General features: G+C 45.6%; 1 protein-coding gene across 2 annotated transcripts in view; it reads right to left on the reverse strand.

Annotated features, from left to right (window-relative positions):
* Window positions 1–2,293: 2,293 nt before the first annotated feature.
* Window positions 2,294–16,734, reverse strand: part of sbf1 (SET binding factor 1) — a 60,181-nt gene continuing 45,740 nt past the window's right edge. Inside the window, exons 22-41 of one of the 2 annotated variants that reach the window (XM_079183884.1) lie at window positions 15,813–16,005; window positions 15,463–15,590; window positions 15,188–15,363; window positions 13,417–13,553; window positions 13,110–13,317; window positions 12,762–12,958; window positions 12,299–12,436; window positions 12,118–12,213; window positions 11,865–11,939; window positions 11,211–11,383; window positions 10,943–11,119; window positions 10,706–10,807; window positions 10,430–10,615; window positions 9,392–9,518; window positions 9,148–9,278; window positions 7,847–8,191; window positions 6,586–6,791; window positions 6,283–6,370; window positions 6,015–6,146; window positions 2,294–5,489 (exon numbers count right to left, since the gene is read on the reverse strand). In XM_079183884.1, the coding sequence (XP_079040010.1) occupies window positions 5,391–5,489; window positions 6,015–6,146; window positions 6,283–6,370; window positions 6,586–6,791; window positions 7,847–8,191; window positions 9,148–9,278; window positions 9,392–9,518; window positions 10,430–10,615; window positions 10,706–10,807; window positions 10,943–11,119; window positions 11,211–11,383; window positions 11,865–11,939; window positions 12,118–12,213; window positions 12,299–12,436; window positions 12,762–12,958; window positions 13,110–13,317; window positions 13,417–13,553; window positions 15,188–15,363; window positions 15,463–15,590; window positions 15,813–16,005 (3,114 nt within the window). In that variant the 3' untranslated portion in view covers window positions 2,294–5,390. The remainder of the gene's footprint in view (window positions 5,490–6,014; window positions 6,147–6,282; window positions 6,371–6,585; window positions 6,792–7,846; window positions 8,192–9,147; window positions 9,279–9,391; window positions 9,519–10,429; window positions 10,616–10,705; window positions 10,808–10,942; window positions 11,120–11,210; window positions 11,384–11,864; window positions 11,940–12,117; window positions 12,214–12,298; window positions 12,437–12,761; window positions 12,959–13,109; window positions 13,318–13,416; window positions 13,554–15,187; window positions 15,364–15,462; window positions 15,591–15,812; window positions 16,006–16,734) is intronic. The other variant, XM_079183885.1, reaches the window with a different exon arrangement.

The raw sequence follows: 16,734 nt of genomic DNA on the forward strand, positions 1-16,734 counted from the left end.
CGGAAAGCAACACGTCAAATGTGAGTGTCCTGCTTGTAACTGCAGATCCTCTTACCAAATAAAAAGCAGCCAGCGTTCAGTGGTGGTTCCCCTGTTTTCAAAGCTGCTCTTTATCTACCTTTACATCATCGGTGCATAAAATGATGATGCGTGTGTGAACGTTGTTCCTTGTAACTCGCACGCACGCACGCACGCACCTGTTTGAGCATCTTTAAGATCATCGTTTGGTTTCACAGCCCTCGTTACTGTTTTGGTTCAGTCTCACTCATTTACACTACCTGCTCAGCACAGACAGACGGACGGAGTCAGTTAGCAGCTAATGAGTCAGATTTCCCTCAGGAGATGGTGGAGACCAAAACAGAGCGTCAAGCGACTGCTAGCAAGCAATTGAAATAAACCATCGTTTTTTTTACGATAACTACATTTATATCCATGTATTGTTTTTGTTACATTTTGCTTTACAATGTTATGAAATCAATGTTAGTACATAAGAGTAACCCCGGTCACTTCCACACAGTGAGGCATACAGCTCAGTGATTCAACACTGATACATAAAACCCAGGTATCACTGTTGGGACTGAAAAAGGTGGATCGGTGCATCCCTACTTTTTCACATTATATACTGTGAGAAGCAGCGGTTGTCCAGTTTGTGTGTGTGATAGGGTACCTAAACAGGATATGCCACAGCAGCCTACAGAAAGAAGATCAACTTGTGAGAGATACAGACTTTTAAGTTGTGCCATCTTTGGATCACTCCACCTTGTGCTCCGTCATGACTGGATGTATTTTAGGGAGTCAAAAAGAAATTCCTCTCCATCAAGACTGCTCACTTCAAGTCCAGTAAACTGCTTCCTGCTATGTTGACTCATAGTGCGCGACAGGATTCTCCTTTTCTTTCCTTGGACTTGTAACTGCTGTCTGAGGCTTTTAGTGCAGAAGGTCACAGAGCTTCCCCAGAAATATGTGTCTGTATGATCAGATTTAGTGCCTTTATTCAAACATTCTATACTCTTCTTCTGATGAGAAGTCCTCTGGTGAGACCGCCAAAACATACTTTTCCTTTAAGGAATAGGATCTCTCAAGCAGGACTCATTTTTCTATTTGCAGGTCATCCATTATATTCATGGCTTCTGTGACCTCAGTATCAATACACAGGCCTTCCTTCCTTGCTTTAAATTCAAGTTCTCCCTTTTCTTATTACATTTTGTATTCTAATGCGGCAGCACACGCAAGCAACTCTACTTTCCTGGCCTTTTATTGACGAGTTAGTGGATGTTTTTTCCCCCTTTGGATGCAACTGAAGCCTTTTTCCTTCTTAATTCCACGAGGCTGCATCACACCCGAAGGAGCACATTCAATCCAGTTTTCCACCTTGTTTTAAGGCAACTTGTAGAATACACTCATAACGTAAAAAAATTGATCAGATTGTCATACGTGCAAAGAAGTTGCTCAATCTTGCGTTTTATCGGTTTAGTTACATCTTCTGAGTTTCTCTCTCGCGCTATGCGCGCTCCATTTGAATACTTTCGGGGTCGCGCATCTCTTTCAGGCATTCTAACAGGCTACAAAATTAGCTACAGATCATCAAACTTATTTTCTTTCATGAGTTTTTTTTTTACCTCACATTCACTGACATGACTTCCTTCTATCGAGAAGAACGTGTACAACAACGTTTGTGTAACTCAAGTTCCGTTCATTCAGCAGGTTACTCACGGTTTGATGTCCAGTTGATGAATTAAAAGAACGGTAACGTGTTTATGGGTTGATTTAGTCGATAACAACCAAAATAGGGTATGCCGCGGCACCCAAAGTAAAGACAAAAGATCAACTTTCACTTTATCAAAAGAACAAGTAACGTTATTTTAAACTAGCTCGGCTCCTGGTGTCCTGAAGCAGCGTGCTGCGCACAGCTGCAACTAATTACGATGACGCAATCAACAGGTGCCAATTAACCAACCATGCAATGCCACGGTTGGCCACAATGGGGCGCAAATAAGCCAACCAGTCTAACAGCATAGTTCTTCACAATGAGGAGTTAAGTGTCCTTTTGTGCTCCTACAACTATACAGTGACTTTTGTATGACTATCTGACAAACTATGACTTGTTTGATATATGTTATCATATATTACCAAAATGTCTGTCTGAAAGGAAATTAAACAATACTCAGCTATTGTGGTGTGTGGAGACCATTTCTAAATGCTTTTTCCACTCTAAAGTAGCTCATATTTTGGGAATATCTACAAAAATAAGGTGAAACTAATTAAAGTTTTCAACATACACACAAGACAGATGAACATTTAAACCCACAGTTTTTATTTGGATTCTAAAAACTATATTGACATGATTGACAACATAACCCGGCTCAGAAAGTCATTTCTAATAAGAATAAAAGGAGAAAAATAAATAAAAAGTCTTATGTCATGTTGTTGTGGTTAATGTTGGCTGCTGGAGAGAGGAGTACACTAGAGTGAAAAGGTGAGCTGGGTCTAACTGGATGCAGACTGCAGTCAGAACACGAGGACAGTCTTCCTTCGGGCCGGTTCTGGCTGCTGCAGAGGTTCCTGCTGTCACTTTGGTCCACCTGTTCCTCAGGGGATCAATTACTTTAAGCGGTGACACGGTCACCTGGAACTTAACCATGTATGATGCTGGCAGTGTGCTTTAGGTTTCTTGGTCACCAGACCTCCAGTAAACTGTTCATGGACACTGATGTCTCTATAACTGACGAAGCAATGATTCAGTCTGTCGGTACGACGACAATGAAAACACCACAGGATCCTTAAGCTGGACCTCGCTGTTAACGTTAGCATCTGGAGACGGTTAGTCGGTTAAAAAAAGCAAGTTAAAAACATCACCTGTGAATCACTAGTTTGCAGCCCTACGTCTCTCCTTGCCATAGATGTGTGATGTAGAAATGTACATGCAGGGTGGGTCAGTACACCGTGACATCACGGTTGGCTGTTACAACTGAATTGAAACTTTCAACCAGAGGGCATAGAACAATTAATTCCTGATAAAGTACTAAACATACAGAATACATATTAAACAATATTAGCATGTTTGGCATCGCTAAACTATTTTTTGCTACACCGTGCATATTAAATGGCTTTCTGACATTCTTCATTTAATTATGGAGACTGACATACAGCACATGAGGCAGCCCGACTGGTCACGATGACTCACGTCGTCACTGACTATTGAACAAACAGCAGCCCAGTCAGCAGAACCCAGCACCAGGAGAACTTCCTCTGTCCACATGTATTGTGACTGTAACCTGGATCCAGAACATCCCATCAGTGTGAGCAACAGCGTCACATCCAAGCAGCCCAGAGGCGTCCTGCTCCACTAAACACACCACTTTACACTCCTGCATTAACGGATGGTATTGCGTAAGGACAACCGCGTTTAAAACGAAAAAGAAGAAAAAACATCCGAGGGTTTACTTGTACATTAAAAAAAAAAAGCATTAGTCACAATACAGAAATAAACAAATGGCACATTGAATTCCTAATTTAAAAATAAAGTGGTGCTTGAGGAACTTTCTTACTGAGGAGACAAGTTAAATAAATTACTACCATAAACGTTACATACAAATCTGGAGTAGTATATACAAAGGAGTTATTAGACAAAAAAAAGAAAAGAAATCTACAATTTCAAATTTGAAGTTCAACAAAGACAGCAGTAGAACCGTATTTTACAAAGCAGGGTTGTGTTAACAAGTGTGGGTCAGAGTGGTTTGTTTGTGTGTGTGTGTGTGTGGAGGAAAGGGGGGGGGGGGGGTCTCTCTGACAGACGCAGACTGTCCATGTTCAAGCTGCAGCTGGAGGAAACAGTGGTGTGATGCGTCCGGAACAGCCTCACGCTCATGTCTGAGACAAGTGAGCACCAGGGATGTGACGGAAGCATCCTCAAAAGAAAAAGTACACTATTTTTCAACCCGAGTCTGATTTCCATAGTTAGACGAGACTCTCGAAACAGATGAAGCTAAATAAAACTTTAAAAACATTACATTATGAGCACTAAAATACGACAATGCAGGTGCCCCTCTTTTAACAAATTAGCTTGAGGCTAGCTAATCTAGAGGGTACATTTCTGTGGTTAAATTGATCTGGAAAGCTTTTGGTGGCTGACACGGCTCGCACCGATATACAGTACAATACTCGGCTGTTCACCGGAGTCCGAACACGTAACTTCAAGCTAATAAAATGCAAAAGTCAGACCGTCCCATCATGAAAATAAGACCTCGGTTGAAAAACACCTGAACCTTTAACAAACATCCAGTTTCCGACACTGAGCACTGTGGCTAGTAGTCCGTCTCTAAAAGGGCCGTAGTCTATCCGAAGCATCCAATAATATCCCTCCGCTCGTTAGTATCCCTCCACTAAAATCTTCCAAAAATCTTTTTTTTTTTTAGATATCGCTATAAAATAAATCCCTCCTTTTTCCTTCAGCATCCCTTAAAAAACCCTGAACGTTAATAGAGGTCGTTACTGATTAAAAAACACGCGGGTGAAGAGCAGTTTAGTTTAGTGAGGAAGGGGGGGGGGGGGTCTCCTTTGTAAACACTCTCAGCGACAGTTTCACCGACACACTCAATACCTGACAGAGTGGTTTGATCTCTGCGACTGAATCACATCTTTCACAGCTATATACATACATACATAAGTATATGTGTATGTATGTATGTATGTATGTGTCATTTTGGAACAGAAAACAATGAAATCCTTCATGAACCGTTGAGGAGCCTCCCCCCCTCCCTCCCCCTTCCCCTCGCAGCGTCAAACTCCAGCTCCTTCTTTGAACGGGCTACGTCAGGCAGTGAGCGGCAAAGAGAGGCAAGCACGTGTGGTCCTCGGGGTTGTTTTGGTTCCGGTAGAACCCTCCGATAGACCGGGAGCCGCCAGGTGGGCTCCCTGTCTCGTGTCTGTAAAAGGGCGGGCGGGGTTTTGGTAGGATGGAGAGAGGGTTACAGGTGGAGGTTCTGGAAAGATCTTGACGCTGGTCCAAGCCACAGGACGCGTCACAGAAATGCAACGTGCTCCAATAAAGTTTTTCACGTGCATGCGCACATAGTGGTAAGACTGTTGAGGAGAGGGGGGGGGGGGGGTGACAGGCTGCAGCTACTTGGTGAGACGACAGCGAGTGGTTCTTCACGGACATTGTTCTTTTTTAGTACTTTTTCTGATATTTTTTATATAACAAAAACACTGAAACGTGGTGACGCAAAGTTATTAGTTCGACACTAGCGAACAGAACGGGGCTTAAGTGGTGAAAGCCCCCCGGCCCGCTGGGATCGGCCCCGTCGACCGCCGCAGCTCGTGGTCATGTTCCTGGGGGCATCGCTCCTTTTTTCCTTCTTTTTCTTGTCTTAAAGAGTCCCGCCTCCTCTCTAGGCGTCCGACAGGCAGCTCTGGACACTGTCCATCCACAGCTGCGCGTTCAGGCTGTCCTGGGCGCAGAAGTTGTACACTCGTTTGGTCGTCTTGAGCTGAAAGACAATGGAAGAGACATGAATTACAGCGATCTGTGCACATGAATGAAAACAGTGGTGACATGAAAACACACGGCAGACGACAAGGAGCAAAGTGATGCCGTGCTGGATTTAAGCACGCATCAGTCCTTTCCTTGAAACACCTTCAGATTGTTATTGACATCCACTTTGGATCATCGTTTTATATGTTGGATTTTTTTACGATTGGTGGAGCAAAAGCATTGAAGACGGAGACTTTCTGGGGAAATGTTATGGACAATTTTCAGGTATCTCCTGCTGCATGAAAAGAACTACGTAGGTGTCAACAAACCGGAGAAAAAATAGCTACAAAGATCAAATTCTTTATTTACCCCGATACAGCAGGTGGTTTAACGGTTTAACGGTTTAACACTGCTGTATGTACCACAATTATTTAGGTTTATTCTTATTTATCTGCTGGTGTGACTGCGGCGCTATAAAAAGGGGGTAACCGTCTTGGAATAATGCATGAAGATTTCTATAAATACACTAAGGTGAACTTACATCGAAGAAGGCTTTCTCCTCGATGTTTTTCGGCGCTCCCATGGTGGGCGTTCCTGGAATGACGGACTCCACGTCGGCCAGCTCGATCACCCCTTTACACTCCTTGTCCTGCCTGCTCTCGTAGTATCTCAGCTGGGGACAGGGGGGGTGCATCGTTAGAGACAGAGGACATTATAAGCTCATTCTTTTGCTTTAAGAGTGTCATTCTATTTAATTTTTTCCAAGGATTTGCGGGCTTTGAACTTTGACCTGAACCACCTTGTCTTACCTGATGCTTGGTCTTGTCCAGCACAAACCACCGCGGTTTCCATGGTTTCAATAATGCCCCTTTCTTAAACAGGATGCCTTCAAAACTCCTGATGGGGGAATAGTCAAAAGCAAAGATGAAGACGATGATTTTTCTGACAATGGTATTTACGCAGTTGCCAAACTGGCAACCAACAAAAGTAGTTCAGCTGTTGACCAAACGGCCGAGTGATGTCTTGGTTTATGAATGCAACATTAAATAAATTAGGCCTCAGAATAGAACACTTGAGCAGCCCTCCCGTCAGCGCCCCCCGTGGGTACAGACCTGTTCTCGCTCTCCGTGCTCTGGAACTGGCTGTAGAGCGTGCTGGTGCTGGGGCGGCCGGCGGCGGGCGTGGAGGTGGCGCTGGCCTCGCAGTCCAGGGCCAGGTTGATGGAGGATCCCCCGCCGCTCTCCTGCAGGTAGACGCCCTGAGAGCGCCGCTGGTGGCTCAGGTTGGACGACATCAGCAGCGAGCTGGAGAACGACGGCTGCGGAGGAGGGAGAGACGGGAAAAGGTTCGGTGAGAGTTTGGATCGATGAACGCGCGACGCTTCAGTATACTTTAACAATAGTCCGTGGTGATGAAAATGTGCCTGATTTGGGTCTAAAACATACAAACACCAAAGTAGGATCCTCTAATTTCTTAAGTGCCTTCTGCTTTCTCACCACAAGATGTCAGAGGAAAACATTTCCCACCATCTGTCTTCATCTTTACACCTGATTTCAAACATTCTGTCAGTAAATAAATTTCATGGTGACAGAGACACAGTTGGTTACTGTGAACCAGTTGATCACATCTCTTTGTTTTTATTGATGTAAACAGTGTGCTGAAGTCACTAGAGTGTGGTTATAGTCAACTTAAAAAAGACATTTGATATCCAACACTAAATATTTAACTGCAGATCTGATGAATAAAAAAAGTAGTAGTTGAGATCTCAGAAGATACTTGAAAGTTTAGGTTTACACACACAGGGTTTATCATTCAAATATTCAATTGTATGAAATATCTTCCTTTGTTCATTATGTTCCAGATGTGACATAATGGAGGACACATTCAAATCATCCTTTGGTCACTGGTTAAAAAGAGCAGAAAAGGTTTTTATATGAAACAGCTTCAACTGTTCAAATGAAAAAGATTTCTCTCTGGAGTCTTTAAAGATACGGCTCCGTTTCCTTTATTTCTTCAGAAATAATGCTCAACATTTATGACATGATTTGATTAATGTGTTTTTAATTTGGTCTGGAAATAAGTCGTTTTTTCAGGAGATACAATTTATTGTAAAAGTTGGATCCATGTTTTTAAAGTCATCTGTGCAGCATTTGAAGTGCTTTAGAGACAATTTGCGGGAAATACATTTTTCTTATTGTCAATAACTCAAATAGTGTAAATACTAAAATGCTTAAGAAACATACAGCACGTGGACGTATATGTGAGCAATATTTACACAATAATGAATCAGAATTTGTCTGTGAAAGTCCTACAATAGAGTGCAGTGTTTCCGAGAATGTATTTGTGGAGGTCAAATGAAATCGGTGGTCTCACCTTGCTTTCCAGTTTGGCCTCAGTTCTCTGTGCGGTCTTCATTTTATCCCACGTGTCCTTCCACTTCTCGGACGTCTGGCCAAGCTCCGCCTCCAGACTCTGCAGATCTTGCAGCAGCTTGGTGATGGCGTCGGGCACCGCCTTGCTCAGGCTGTCGTAGCACGGCCACACGATGTGGCGCTGCGACTTGGGGCCGCTGCTGTCGGCTTTATCGGGCGTCTCCTCCGCCGCGCGCTCCTGCCGGCCCCTCAGCTCCCAGTCATAGGACGGCCCCTCTGACAGAGTCTCCTCCATGTAGAAGTCCCACACCTTCAGGTTGGAGTTGAAGGTGTACGGCCTCAGAACCTGGAACACACAATGACTCACTTTAAAGTGACAGACTAATGGGTCTCCTTTGTGTCATTGCTTCCATGATGTTCATTGAATGAACTTGACTGTAGTTAGTTAGAGTAACTAAAGCCCAGAGTTTTGGCTGAAGGGCCTCTTTGATGAAGAATTGTTTTTTTTCATTAAACGGCTGGCTACTTAGCTAGCTAGCTTGCTAATTCCACCATGATTTCTTCACAACACAAAAAGCACCACATGAACAGCTGTTTTTGAATTAAAGTGTTTCAACCAGAAGAGGGCAGTCGCTATGTATATTTATAACACAATACAGTTGCACTAAAATATCAAGAGTTGGACCTGAATCCATCAACAACAGAACTAAATACCCAGTGTGCGAATAAACAGGGTTTGATTGAGAATTTAGACCCATTTGAAAGCATTAATAGCAACATTTTGGGGTCTCTAAAATCTTTAAGAAATATACATTTTGAGAAGTGGCGCAAGGAGAGCCTGTTCTGGATAACTTTGATGCATTGTTTGTGACCTGGATTTAGGCAGGACATGGTCTCTCCTCTTTTTGGATAGCAGGACGGAATGAGAAGAAGCCGAGCTGAAGTCTGTGTGTCGGAGTGTGAGAGTCTTGTGTACCGTGTGGGTTTTTGTGCAGGGCATCATTGTTTTTTTGTGAGTGGCCTTATTTTTAACATTATTAGCTTGGTGGTGTTTGTGCAAGGGTTGTATAGTAAATTCCTTTGGCTTCCATCCATTTAATCTTGAATATTAAGACTATGTAAGACTTCAGCACGGACACTGGAGGGCGGATGCCCCTCTCAATTACCACCTGGTACTTCGCACACTGTAACTACCCATTCATTCTGTTTACTGTAGCTGGTCACTTGCAGTCACTGTGAGGCCTTATATCATCTTAAAAGCTAAAAGGCTGGTTAAAGTGTGTGCAGAGACCACGCACTCACCTCCTCGTCTTCAGGAGAGAACATGTAGTTGTAGAAGACGGGTGTTTTCTTGTTGAGTCGGTCGATGTAGTCCCACACGGACTTGCAGACCTGAGGGCTTTTCCTCTCTCCTTTCTCCTCATACAGCACTCCTGCGCACACACACGGCTCGTCAGGAACACAGACACTTCATCTAGGACTATGAGTTTCTGAAGAGTTACTTAAAACAAACAGCAGCATTTTAGAGACTTGGGACTGTTCTCACCCAGCTCGATGCGTTCGTAGTCGGAGTCGAGCAGGAAGGTGCGGAAGCGGTTGGACACGTAGTGGTAGGCCAAGAACTTCAGGTAGTACTGACTGAACTCAAACTCCATGGGGAACTGCAGGTGGATCTGAGGGTGGGGGGGAAAGGGATTCACAGGTCAGGGTTACAGTTTAAAAGGGGGACGCCGACATGGTTCGGACTGCATACATGCTCGTGTTCACACATACAATGTTGCGCAGTCATACATTTTGGGCTGGGTCCAGACCTTTGCATCCGCCCACTCAATAGTCATCTAAAGTCCAAGTCAGTAAACTTGATTTGTCTGGCATCATGACATGAAACAGCTGTTTCTAGATTAATAAGCTCAAATAGCCAATGAGCTCTGGTGGGCTAACACCGTTGTTAAGAGTTGCTTCACATCCTGTCTCTCTTCCTATTCTTGACAAAGGTGCTACGTTCGCACTGCACACAGGCTGAACAGAGAGCGGAAACAACCACCACACCACCGTCTGATGTGTCGGACAGCCACTGACGATAAGTGAAGCCGCACTTCCTGCATGTGATAAGAGGGCAGAACCCACGTCACTGATCTCAAAACAGGAAATAAAGTCGGAAGTACAGGTAATCACACACAGCATTGGACATAAACACAGTAAGAGGAAGACATATGTATCATTATACACTGCTTCTAGGCTCAGCTGTTATAATGTTGTGTTGTCCTTATTGTCTTTTCTGTGTTAGTTGTTCATTTTTCAATTATATTTTTCATACACAAATTCCTTGTGCGTGGACTGAGGATTTAAAGTGCTTCTAACTTTTTCTAAAAGTGCATTATTTAAATAAACCTACCGGTATTATCAGTCGGATTCTGATCTTCATGTGTTCTTAGATGTTTTTAAATATTATTTGCATCGCAGCAAAAAGCAGTAAAGATACTGATATCTGCTGACCTCTGACCTTCCATATCTCTTATTAAAACAACAGCATCTCTGCTGTGAAAAAAAGGCAGAAGCCTCACAGGCTGCGCTGCAGACCCACCTGGTGTACGCAGTCCAGGAACTGCAGGAAGACGGGGGTGAAGCCGCTGCTCTGGCTGCCCAGCGTCTGCGCTCCGCGGTGGCTGAACCGGTGGCCGAATGACAGCCACTCCTTCTCCACCAGCAGCCGGAAGCCATCGAACGTGCGGTAGTATGGATCAGACAGCAGCTGCACCAACGACACCACCTGTACACACACAGAGCGCCGTGTCAGTCTTGAGCCTCGCTCACAGTTTATTTTCAGAATAAAGCCGAAGCTTCTGCATGTGAGTCAAACCTGCGTGGTGACATCCCAGCCGTCCTCCAGGCTGACCATGACCGACGAGCCCGTATCCAGGAGCTCCACCACCAGCACGGACACCTGCAGCACCCTGTGTAGCTGCACACACACACACACACACACACACACACACATACACACACACACACACAAACACACACACACACAAGGGTAAGAACAACGCCCGGAGGTCACAGAATGAGCGCTGCATGCGCTGAAGCGGGGAGCACTAACCAGAGCCATCCACTCCGACTCCTCCAGGCAGCGCAAGAAGCTCATGTTGGGGTCAGAGGTCGAGGAGCTCGGCACGCAGGCCTTCATCAGCTTCTTGAAGCTGTTCTTCACCTGCCGAACATCACACACCTCGATGGGAACCACCTCCCACTGCTGGAACGAGTCCTGCTTCCCGCCCTGAACGCAACGACACCAAGTCAATACTGGCAATCTTTTTCCAGCCTTTCATCACAGTTGACCCCGAAAACATCAGCGTGTCTCTGGTTACCTTGAGCTGGGCCTTGTCTCCGATGATGTAGAGGTAGGCCTTCTGCTGGCGGAGAAACAGCGCCTCGCTCGGCCCTCCGTTGGGCTGTGGGGACTCCTTCCCTGCCAGACGCGTTCCCACGTCTGGGTTGTAGGCACTTAGGCGCCCGCTGCCTCGGATGCTGCCCCATTTACCTGCAATAAACACACAAACACACACAGTAAGGTAGTCTTCAGAAGAATCGCGACAGGAAAACGGAAATGTCAGAGCTAATGTGGAAGTCTTGTCCACTTTAAACAGCCATTTAAAGATCGGAATGATCCTTTAAAACACACCGACGTGTATAACGTCCTCAGCTACTGATAGCCATGCTGCATAACAAGGCAGAAATTACTGAAAAGTACTCAGCCCAGCTCATTACGTCTAGCTCAGTGACAGCTACATTATGACGTTGACTCTGATTGCTGCTGACATTCAACAGAGGGAAGAATCAAACAGGAAATGACAAACAAGACGTCAGACAGCAGAGCTGCGGCAGCAGCATGCACGAACAGCACACCATTAGTCCGCGCAGACAACACAGAACCATGGCAAACACACTGACGCTACTGTTAGAGAGATCTGATTGGTTAGACAGGAGTGGAGGGATGTGGGTGGGGGCGTGGCCTACTGTACCTCTAGGAGGGTTCCTGGCCTTGCCAGACACTTTGGGCTGAGAGAGGGAGATGACTTTCGCCCTTTGACCGAGAGCTGAGGTCAAACGACAGAGACGACCAGTTAACCAACAACGCCACACAATGGAGGACGGTTTCACACACACACACACACACACCCTCCTCCTACAATTTGTTCTGAAACCAGGAACTGCAACAGACTAAAGCTAACAGAAAAAACGACAGGAGCACTGTGGGACGCACACACGTCTTACCTCCTCTGCTGAAGGTTCCGGGAACGTCCTCCTTGGTGCCCATCACCTGCTTCATCAGAGCGCCGATCTTGGGCTGCCTCAGCTTGTCTGAGGAGTCTGTGGACGGGAGAAACCCATCAGCCGTGTGACCCCACAGTCCCAGTGACAAGTAACATGTGTGAGTGTGTGTGTGTCCACCCACCAGAGGTGCTCATATGAGTGGAGGTGAAGCCGCTGAGTGTGTTCCTGCCGCTGCTCTCGCTGTAAGAAGGCATGGAGCTGATGATGGCCTGCAGGTATTTCTCCTGCTCCAGACTGGTGGAGTCGGCCTGCGAGGGCCCTGCACAGAAAAGACACATTAACCAACATATCATCATATCATGCTTCACGCTACGATATGCTTTTTGTTAGTTACATTTTGTTGCAAAAGATTGCAGATCTTTCTCTAGATCTCTAGGGAAAGACAAAAAAAATACATCTTATCACTTAATCGCATCTTTTCCAGGTAATATCTGGACCGCTAGGGTCAGAGTAACAGCTTGTCATGACCTCTGACACCTGTACTCCTTACTACCGGTCGAGTCAAGGCAGCTAACTTCTAAAGGCCTGGTGAGGACATATGTACAAAGTGCCTAAAATAGATTTATGTTTAGTTTTTTTTGTACCTGAAGCAGGGGCATTAGGGGACTTGAAGAAGCCCACCACTCCCTTCGCATGGAGGCCTGCAGATCGCAGCAGGACGGCTTTGGTTCGCGGATTCCTCCAGCAAACCACGGGGAAGCGATTCTGCCGGTAGCAGCGGCAGATTCTCTGGATGGTCGTGTCTGGGATGCTCTGAGGCACAATCAGCAGGCCCGGGTAGCTGTGACACACACACACACACACACACACACACACACACACACACACACACACACACACAGACACACACACACACACACACACACACACTGTTAAGCACTGGAGAAACACAACCCCTTGTCTCTGTGTGCTGTCTTCCGGCGGGCTCCCACCTCCTGCAGACGGTGTACATGCGGTTGACGGTCGAGATGCGGAACGGCTCGTTTTTCGAGCGCGTCAGGCTGTTACTGAGCGTGCCCAGGCCCAGGCGCTGGTAGTCACGGCAACAGGCGCGCTCCACGACGTTGCTCATGGTCTGCCTGTCAGACGAGCGCATGGTGGAGGAGAGGGTGAGGGAGCTCTGGTCCACTTCCTCTGAAACTGTGGCATAAGACACGGAGAACTGTGATGTCAGCCCACTGCACAACAATGTAAAAAACAAAATCAAAGAAGTTCTGACAAAGAGCGCAAAGCGATTACCTGAGATTTCATCCTCGTCCAGCTCTGACTGGAAGCTGCTGCGGTTCTCCCAGGTGGGGGGGGAGTACTTCTTCCTGGTCACATACTGCCGGCCGATGGTCCTCTTGGCACTCTTCACCAGGTTTTTGGAAAGTGTCCTGACGAGGATAAGGGGGAAAAAAGGGAACGTTAAGCCATACATCGCTGTGCTGATTCAATAGCGTATCCCATTCAAAGTCACTTGGCGTCCACTTCCTTTCGGGTTTTTCGCTCAGATTTGAAGCGGTGTCCAGACATTCACATGTCTGAATGAAACTGTTTCTTAGCACACACAAAGAGCAGAGATGGAAAGAACAGGGCCGATAAAACGGCTGCTACATTTTCCACCGATTAAATATTCAACTGCTGCTCCCATGCTCCTTTATATTCTCCAGAAAGGAAAGCGCGCGTGTGTGTGTGTGTGTGTGTGTGTGTGTGTGTGTGTGTGTGTGTGTGTGCGTGCGTTGGGAGGGGAATGAGAATTGGTTGCTGAGACTTTAAATAAAGAGGTGACAAATAAAAACTAACACAGAAAGGAAACTAATAGGTACGATATCAAAACATAAAGTCACATTGTGGGTAGACCGGGGCATTCACCACTATATTATATTCATCCAGAAAATTATAAGAAACCGAGAATATTACGCTTAAAAAAAGGGGAAAGATAACAGCAATCTTTTCTCAATGCATCATATTTATGAATGTGACAGGATGCAGCCAGTGTGAAGTCCCTGCAGACCTGAGAGCATGTTTTCACACTCGCACCCCAGGAGTGATGCCTCTGACAGAGGAGACTGGACACGATGATGCACATGGACCACATAACAAGAGGCACTTTAGAATGATGCAGTTTCTGTAGCTGCAGGAGAAACCCTCCTGTTTGTGCACACACCGTTTAGGTTCACACGGCCGAATCACAAGGGAACCGGCTTCTGTTTACTGACATGTACTCATGCGACTTGTGCAGATTTGCAGAGACATCAGCTGACAATAGTGTGGACAGACTATACGGGCAGAGGCTTGGCATGTAAAAGGCCTTTAAGTTGCGTCTGCCCGTAACAATGCAAACATCAATCTGAAAGACACAAAAATCCCTCTACATGTGTTTGTTTTTTTCAATCTTTTTCTGGACTTTTAGCTGTTAACATCTTTCTCATCAACACATCCCAGATGTATTCTCATGTCATGTATGTTCTGTAGTTTGAAGCTAGATACTCTGGTTCCAATGGGTCACTACAGAAATGTAGTCAAATCCTGATTGATTTTAGCTCTGACTGGTTTTAACTTGTTTAAACTGACTAGTGTTGTATCATGTGAATTTTATTATTTACATTTTTTCATATTGTATTATTGTGTTTCTAAAAAAGGTTAGTTTTATGTTTTATTGATACACCTATGAACTTATGTCTCTCTTGAAAATGAGATCTTGATCTCAACCTCATGATATAAAGTGTATATTTTAATGTAGCGGGTCAACTGAGTTCACTGATTCTCACATTTTAACATGTGACTGATGAAATCTGGTACCATAAGCCTTTAAAACAATGAATAACCTGGTAAATGCAACAGCTGTGAAGCATCATCACTGAGTTACGGTAATGAAACCCTCTGTGCTGACCCACGAGATGTTATGAGTCGGTTCCTTGATCGACGCGGTGCTCGTGTTGCTGATGGATGGCTCCAACTAGCAGTCTTTGTAGTTCTTTAGTTTCTCTTGCATAAAAGCATGTGTTCTACATGGAGGGCTCCTTACTTGAGGGACTGGTTCTTGTCCTTGGTCTTGTGCTCCACCACCATCTTCCCGCACTGACCCATGGTGAAGGCGAAGGTGCCCTGGACGTGCTGAGGATAGCGCAGCTTGTGCATGTGCTTCCTGAAAACTTCGGCCAGGTCTGACGCGACCTCCTCGTCAAACGCAATCTTCATCAGCTGCAGGGGCAGACAGAGAAAGAAAACAGGTGAAATCTGGGAAACGAGCACGAGAGAGGAGCCGGATATTTGCTATGGGAGTTGAGGATGTGAGGGTACCTGGAAGGTGCAGGACCGTAGCTGGAGCCCCTCCTGGACAAACTGGTCCATGGGTAAAGTGACGGAGATCCTTTTCTCCTTGGTCAGAGAGGCGATGGGGAACGAGCGAGTCACCACCTGCTCACCCACTGCAGGAGACAGACACGCAGACAAGGAACAGGGTTTAGAGAACCCACAGGCCTGACATGGAAGCTTTCACAGTTTGTGTGTGTGTGTGTGTGTGTGTGTGTGTGTGTGTGTGTGTGTGTGTGTGTGTGTGTGTGTGTGTGTGTGTGTGTGTGTGTGTGTGTGTGTGTGTGTGTGTGTGTGTGTGTGTGTGTGTGTGTGTGTGTGTGTGTGTCATCTCTCACCCAGCGGGTCGTTGGGCGTGCCCTTGAAGATGAGCCGGTAGGTGGTGAGGAAGATGGCGCCCTCGGCAGGGAGCAGGGGCGGACCTCCCATCAGCCCCGTGGCCTCCTCGCGGCCGTCGGGAATCAAGTGGACTCGCATGCCGTCCATCACCAGCTCCTCACCGGGCAACAGCATCGGCCTCAGCAGCTTGGGCTGCGCAGAGATAGAAAGAGCGGCGGGAGATTAATCATAAAGATTCTTTAGCCAAATATTTTCATAGCAACAGTTTAATATAATTTAGCAATGAATGAAGCTGACAATTTGTCATTGAGTTCATATGGATCTCTGACTGTAAAAACCCTCAAAGCACTAAAACGACCCCGATAGTGTTCATTTAAAACCCTCTAGTCCTGTGGTTCCAGGACCCCACAAGGGGTCTTGAGTTGAATCCAAGGGGTCAGGAAAAGTAGTTAAAAAAAAAATAATAATAATAAAAATAATCCTTCCTGTATAGTTAAACATGGTTTACGTTGACCCTTTCAGGTCTTTGAAAATGGTTCACATAAAACGGTCTAACATGCTGCTCTTATTAAATGTGACACCTGCAACTGTAATATACAATAACACATGAGTAACTGTGCATATATATATATATATATATTTCATGGCCACTCATCAAAATGTCATGCGTTCACAAGCATGCTGAGGTTACTGTCTGGACGATGACCTGCACTGTTTGTGAAGTTTAGCTAATGTTGAAATGATCGTTGCATAACACACAACATGATCTGCAATTGGTGGGATCTTGGCACAAACGATAAAAAACAGATAAATAAACAGACTGTATAATAATATTCATTTGGGTGTGTTTATGCAATGGGACATTCACTTTGGTATTTCTTTGGTAGCACTGTCATGTTTTGAACGGTCCCCGAGGATCAG

Source organism: Pholis gunnellus, assembly GCF_910591455.1.
Source record: "Pholis gunnellus genome assembly, chromosome: 22".
NCBI lineage: Eukaryota > Metazoa > Chordata > Actinopteri > Perciformes > Pholidae > Pholis > Pholis gunnellus.